The 7438-nt window shown below is 33.3% G+C and overlaps 1 protein-coding gene across 1 annotated transcript in view; it reads right to left on the bottom strand.

Annotated features, from left to right (window-relative positions):
• LOC110459529 (store-operated calcium entry regulator STIMATE-like) overlaps positions 1-7374 on the bottom strand; it is a 10053-nt gene extending 2679 nt beyond the window's left edge. Inside the window, exons 1-5 of the mRNA XM_021511836.1 lie at positions 6966-7374; positions 4494-4542; positions 3906-4001; positions 3438-3559; positions 3001-3113 (exon numbers count right to left, since the gene is read on the bottom strand). Coding sequence (XP_021367511.1) covers positions 3001-3113; positions 3438-3559; positions 3906-4001; positions 4494-4542; positions 6966-7125 — 540 coding nt within the window. The 5' untranslated portion in view covers positions 7126-7374. The remainder of the gene's footprint in view (positions 1-3000; positions 3114-3437; positions 3560-3905; positions 4002-4493; positions 4543-6965) is intronic.
• Positions 7375-7438: the final 64 nt, after the last annotated feature.

The raw sequence follows: 7438 nt of genomic DNA on the forward strand, positions 1-7438 counted from the left end.
AGTCTGTTAATCACACCTACAGACAGAAACACACAATTATAGTCTGTTAGCCACACCTACAGACAGAAACACAAAATTACAGTCTGTTAATCGCACCTACAGGCAGAAACACACAATTATAGTCTGTTAGCCACACCTACAGACAGAAACACACAATTACAGTCTGTTAATCGCACCTACAGACAGAAACACACAATTACAGTCTGTTAATCACACCTACAGACAGAAACACACAGTTACAGTCTGTTAATCACACCTACAGATAGAAACACACACTTACAGTCTGTTAAGCACACCTACAGACATAAATACACAATTACAGTCTGTTAATCACACCTACAGACAGAAACACACAAAATTACAGTCTGTTAATCACACCTACAGACAGAAAAACACAAAATTACAGTCTGTTAATCACAGTATCATTATCACAACCAGAGATGGTGTCAAAGCCGCCAAATGCTCGCCAGTTTTTTTCCCCGTATTTAAAAATTTCTTTGTAAAAAATGTAAAGTTCAAAACAGGTCAAAAGTCTAAAAAATTGAAATTATTTTATAATTTTAACTTCACTTAATCAATATTTTACCCCACAGGAACCTCAATGCCAAATATCAGCATCGTAGTACACAAATTTAATGAATGACAAGCGTCTAAATAACTTGCAGGTAAAACTTTAACGTTGATGTGCGATGGCTCTACCCTTTCGCAATTAGTCAGCAGAATTCAATGAAAGTTTCACATAATGGGTATGTCACTATGCAGAGATGATTTTATGAAAATCTAAGCATTCTGATAAACTGCGGATTTTTTTTTGTAAAAAAATACCAAAAAAAAAAAGATTTTTTGTCAAATTAACACTTTCACATTTATTGAGTATGTGGCATTGTTCAAAACTATTACAACAATAAAATAATGAAAAGAAACATTGCTTATCAACCCTACAAATATTTTATTTATCATAAAATATCTACAACAAGTTACAAAAAGCCTTATTTTTATTGAAATTGTATGAATAAAAGTTACTAAATACAAGCTAAAAGCATACAGGACACATCGTTTCAAAAAGAGTGAAAAATTGAACCAAATTCACACAAAGTCTTCATAATCAATTTATTTTACATTTTACAATCATTTTGATCCTGATGAGAGTTGTCTACCTTTAAAAAAACCGGAACTTTTTGCAGAGGGATAGAATTTATACAATGACACTTATTTTCTTTACTATACCAAAAACGACAGAAAAAATTAATCAAATTAATATATTTAATCGTCAATTTACTGTTTGAACTTTTTGCAGAGGGATAGAATTTATACAATGACACTTATTTTCTTTACTATACCAAAAACGACAGAAATAAATCAAATTAATATATTTAATCATCAATTTACTGTTCTTTTATGGAACAAAATTACTCTCAATCATGTTCACTTTGGACATCATTCCATAGCCCGCTTAAGCATGGTAAATTTACATGTCAGGTACATATGTAACCATAGACTATTGGATGGTATGTCGTTATCACGTGCACGCACATGCACTTGCATTTTATAGGTATCTTTATATTTCATAAACCACTATTTTTACAGAATTATTGTTATTCCATTTGTGAAACGATTTATCTGACAGAGCGTAACTCGCTCGACAACAAAAGTCGTAGCGACCAAGAGCTTGTGAACTACTCTTAGCACGTGTTACGTACAGGTGAGGTCGGTAAACAAAAACATCAGTCTGCATTCCATGCGCCTCATATACGACCTTCTTGAAGTCATCTGATCGTATGTCAGTGTCTTAAGTGGAGTTAATTAATAACTTTGTATCATAAGCTTTATTTCTGAAGTACGTGTGATTACATATTTCCAAGTTAAGTCTCAATATCGAGTGTTGACATATCATCGTCACACATGTGTACTATTGTTTACCCGGTGTTACTATAATTTACACTACGGTAATGGAATGCCCGATACGCAATACGGAAATGACGACACGAAAGTACGACAAGAAAAACATTTGTATTACGAAGGGTTGGAAGTCCTTCAAAAAAGTTAAGTACAAAACAGGTAAAACAATTTCAAAATTTGAGGAATTATTTTTTAATTTCACATCACTACATCAATATTATACCCACGCCAGGGGTATCGCTATAGCTCTCTGTTCTTCGAACAGGCGAGCTAATAGATGAACAAAGCAGGTTTCTTTCCCCAATAATTTGGGATGGGACCTTTTTGTATCATTTTAGAAAGACAATTTAACAACTGGGAAGGAAATGTCAGGAGTAAACTTCAAATTTTGAGAATGAGGCATAAATATGAAATAGTTTCAATGGGAACTGGACAAACTATCGGCCCATAAAGACCCCAGAAAAAGCCTTTTAGAGTCAATCTTAATCCGCATTGATATTAGAAATGTATTTACCATATACGTCCTTAAATGATCTTAGCTGTTTATAGGACGTTAAACAAAATAAAACAAAACTAAAACCAAAACATAACATTATTACACCTACTTGGAAAATTAAACTGGGATTATCTCCCCTTAAGGACTGCTCAATCCAGCAACAAAATGGAATTGATTCAAGCAAAATCTCAATTAAAGAACCATTAAATATTCATGTCTTGATCAACTTACTGGAACAAAAATTTAAAGCATTACTGTAGTTCAAGCAGAATAAAGCATTACGTTCGAAAGTGTATCAATTGTTTGAAAATCAATCAAGGGCTTTCAATTCCAATAGCTAATATATAGCCACAATGAAAATACAGGTAGGGCTTGAGATTTTTTTTTTAGATATGCCCTTGGGCTAGTATTCGAAAACAAAAATTATTCATGTCTGCAATAATCTAAACATTTTACAACAATGAGAGGTTACCTTTCTTTCTAATACTATAAGGTACTGTAAACTATTTTATTGACAGAAAGCACATTCTGATCTCCAATTAAAGAGAAGTATTAGTAACTACCTTAGTATTAAAATACAGACTGACAGAGGTTTTTATACTTACATCTTTCCAGAAGTCAAACTGTACCAGGAGGGTCATGAGGAACTTTTCAATGATCATGACCAAGATATACAGTCCGCACTGTCCCACCCAGGCATTACACTCCGGAGGACTGCCTGTAACAACATCCATACAAAAAATCCATAAAATGTAAAATTAGTGTATGTATTCTACACACTGTTATCATTTCAAAATTATACACATTGTAAAATAGTTACATACAAATACAAATATAAAACATCACACACTGCCTACCACTTCAATAGGTGTTTTTAAACGCATGTTTCAATATTTTACCAAAATCGCTCAACTCAGAGAATGCCATTATGTTTTCTAAATGGTGAATATAGATGTTCATCTCATTTAACATGGACTGAATAGAATTATAACATAATGTTAAAGGGGAAAAATTTACTACCGGAAAAAGAAACAAAACTTACCATATTCTCCAAACTTGAGTGACTGGTAATTGTATTTTTTGACAATAATTTGGGTCATTTTTAAACCTAGGTATACCACAAATAGCCCTATGGTGGAGTCCAGCATAAAACTTATAAAGTACCTGGAATGGCAAAAAATAAATTAACCGTAAAAACTTGTGTAATTTGCGCACTTTTTTTTGAGAAATTTAATGCCCAAAGTGGGGGGTGCGCAAAATACATAAGCATAAGCAATTTAAAGGGATTTTTTCATAAAAAGATCGACGATTCTGGCGGAAAGCCATCTTGGACTCAAGAGATAATCTCCCTTGGTACACGGAACACAGTATATTTTATAAGAATCTTACAATATTGAGCCTTATGAAAGTCTGAAATCTTTATCCACCAAAGATTAATTAATATGTATTTTTTTACCCAGATTTCAATTTTTCAAAAAATTGTATGATTAATTTATACACAAAGACTTACCATGTACATGGATCTCCTTGGAAAATATCTGCCAGGAGGATGTTGGCAAAATGGATGACCATAGCTCCTAAAGCCTGTTTTGATGTATCAAAAGCCCTGAAAAGTCATGATCAAGGTTAACTTTGCCTGTATGTTCATCTGTTGAATTACACTGAAGTTTCAATGTTGAACTATTTATGTTTTTTTACATCCTTTACATCAAACTGATGTACTTGCAATACATAAGGCAAATGCATCAAGAAACATATTATATATGTCTTAAGTCATAAACATACACCAAACAAAAATGGCTTGCTTCTCTACAGTGAAAACATGTATTAAATATCTGGTTTAATAATGACCAGCTGTAATATCTACATACAAAGCGTCATTAATCTAGACGCCGTCATGTCCCGATAAAGTGAATGGATTCATGGAACATTTTGAATCAAAATACATTTAATCCTGCAAGCAAAAGAAACTTGTAATGTCATGATCCTATATTTATGGTTCTTTAGAAGAAGATGTTGAAAAAACATTCTGATGAAAGAGACCACATGCCATCTTAAACTCAGGTATTTGAATCAAGTGAGCTAATTAAACACTTACCAGATCTTCCAAGGTCTACGTTCATATTTTGGCTCACAATATCTTTTTACTGGAAGTACAACAAAAAGAATTAAATGTTAATGGTAATTTTATAATATTTATTTATAATGGTTTCTAAAAAATATATCCAACATAAAAAAGAGTGATCTTACAATTCTTGAGTTGCCAGGCATATCTTACGCTTTTATGCATGACCTTGTATCTGAACCGTTGATGGTAGGCACCTCCATTAACTTAATATTTGTCATTTTTGGGGGCTAATGGATATGGTATAGAAGACCTTTAAATTATTAGTGTAACATCTCCCAGAGGTGGTTGAATTAAGAATTGTGTAAGTACGTGTGAATCAAATGCTTACGTAAGTTAAGCCTACTACTTGCAGTGTTCACCCAAGTATTAGTTATTATGGGTATGGATCCAGACCGTACATTATCACGATTATTTATAATTTCAGAAATATGTCATTATGTGAAAGTACATTTATAGATGTCTCAATTATAGCTACTTTTATTGATTGCTACTTTTATTTATAGCTATATTTATTCATGTTCTATGTGTGAATTGAAATAAATGTATATGTCACAGGTGTGCTCTACCTTTTGTGTGAATTTTTTCATTTTTTTTATATATATTTTTATTTATTTTCAAAAGAGTTTTTTTCAATACAGTGACAATAATAATGGATCAGTAATTCATTCAGATCATATAAAAAAATTGTCACCAATCATCTTTCATATCACCACTCATACCATACAAATTATGCCAAAAGAAATTTGTATCACTAAAGACTGCATATTGATAGGTTTTATTTCATTTAATATCACATTGCACTGTATTGCTATAAGGAAGAAGGAAGGATAAAAGGAAAGAAAAGGAAGCTGGTAAGAAAACAAACAAGAGATCCCAGAGGGATCTTGGCGCCCACCACTGTACCATCTTCATTAGTTCTTTGTCAGTTCGATCTTTTCTCTTTTTCCCTCTAATCTGTTTGATCGAGTCATGTTAACAGTAAATGCACCTTGAAGTAACTTTTGATCTAAACGAGGGATCAAGGGGAACCTACATATCAAATTTGAGAAAAATCTCTCAAGTTATTCCTNAACAACCGCGTTTAATTTCGAAAAAAAAGCAGACAAATTCGCCCCCCTGATTTATAACAGAACTGTCTTTTCTATGTAAAACTTTTATCCATTTCCAAATTTAAAAAACCTGAGATCTTCATCAATAAATTTCCAAGAAACAGAATCAAAAGCTTTTTCAAAATCAATCATTAATAGCATGCCAGGAATATTAATTTCTTCAGTATATTGCATAATGTCATATTCGATCAATGTGCAACATGTGTGTGAAAGTGACAATTTGTTTCTAAAATATGTTTGGACCCAGGCGTGGGTCGCTTATTTCCCTCATATTAAAGAGGGCCGGAGTTCTGACGTTAATTTCGACGACAGAGCGATATAAAAAAAGTCGATAAAACGTCAGAATATTTCGTACAAGGAGCTGGTAAAAAAAAAATTGGTACTTCCAAAGAAATAGTGATAACAAACTTTCACTATCAAAATCAAAGATGGCTGCCTGTCACCCATGATGTTTATCCAATCCGTCTCAAAAGTTGACCTGCACAGCTTAGTACCAAGGGGAACCTAGATATCAAATTTGAGAAAGATCCCTTGGGTATTTCCTGAGAAATAGCGATAATAAACTTTCACTATCAAAATCNAAAAAACCTGAGATCTTCATCAATAAATTTCCAAGAAACAGAATCAAAAGCTTTTTCAAAATCAATCATTAATAGCATGCCAGGAATATTAATTTCTTCAGTATATTGCATAATGTCATATTCGATCAATGTGCAACATGTGTGTGAAAGTGACAATTTGTTTCTAAAATATGTTTGGACCCAGGCGTGGGTCGCTTATTTCCCTCATATTAAAGAGGGCCGGAGTTCTGACGTTAATTTCGACGACAGAGCGATATAAAAAAAGTCGATAAAACGTCAGAATATTTCGTACAAGGAGCTGGTAAAAAAAAAATGGGTAATATCCTGGACGTGATTTCATTGGTCAACTCTCGTTAGTTAATTTTCAAGTCGCAAAAGACACTCTGTACATCTACATCTTTCACTGTTCTGACATCTGTCAACCAGTTACCATTACAGTGTTACCTTGTGTCTTTGTACAATTCGCAGATTAACTAACTTGAGTTAGATAAACATGATAACCAACCGCCACTCGTTGGGAAACCTCTAGAGTATGTACAAAATGCACAAGGGGGTGTTAAATGCCACTCCCCTTTTCTGGAAAATAAATGTAAATTGCAACACTTGGTTTTGCAATTTTGGTCATCAACCATTAAATAGTTTGACTGTTTAAAGAAAAATGTTCAAGTTTACTTATTTAAATAACAACACCTATGTAAGTGACACATAACACAGCTATTTACAAAATTTCGTTGCGAGTAAACACAAATTACCTATGAGTGAAGTGAAGGCTAGAAAGGCCAAAACAGCTTGCACCAGCAGTCCCAGAGGCCCCATCAAATCTCCTGTGTTGCAATGGTCATCCATTTTTATGCGGTTCTCGTTTAAAAGATCACTGTGGTTTAAATTAGAATTCGTTGCTACGAACGACATTATTCAGTCCATACACTCGACACACGACGATCTGTCAAACATCAGATCTGTCATCGAGCTGAAAGCAGATGAGTCAGTCGTACACTCAGAAGTTATTAACCTTTCATATCGTCAAAATATATATAATGATAACGTGTCGCCTTATTTGCCATGACATTGATTTGATATGTGTTAACCTGTTTATCAAATAATCAATTATCATCCAATACACAATACACTACATCTTTCTCTAAACAGGAAGCAGCACCATGTGTTAGAATCTGACATGCGCATAGCTTCCCAATAAAAATTCTCTTGAGTCATGTTTGACCCT

This window comes from Mizuhopecten yessoensis, unplaced genomic scaffold, assembly GCF_002113885.1.
Source record: "Mizuhopecten yessoensis strain PY_sf001 unplaced genomic scaffold, ASM211388v2 scaffold10107, whole genome shotgun sequence".
Classification (NCBI taxonomy): domain Eukaryota; kingdom Metazoa; phylum Mollusca; class Bivalvia; order Pectinida; family Pectinidae; genus Mizuhopecten; species Mizuhopecten yessoensis.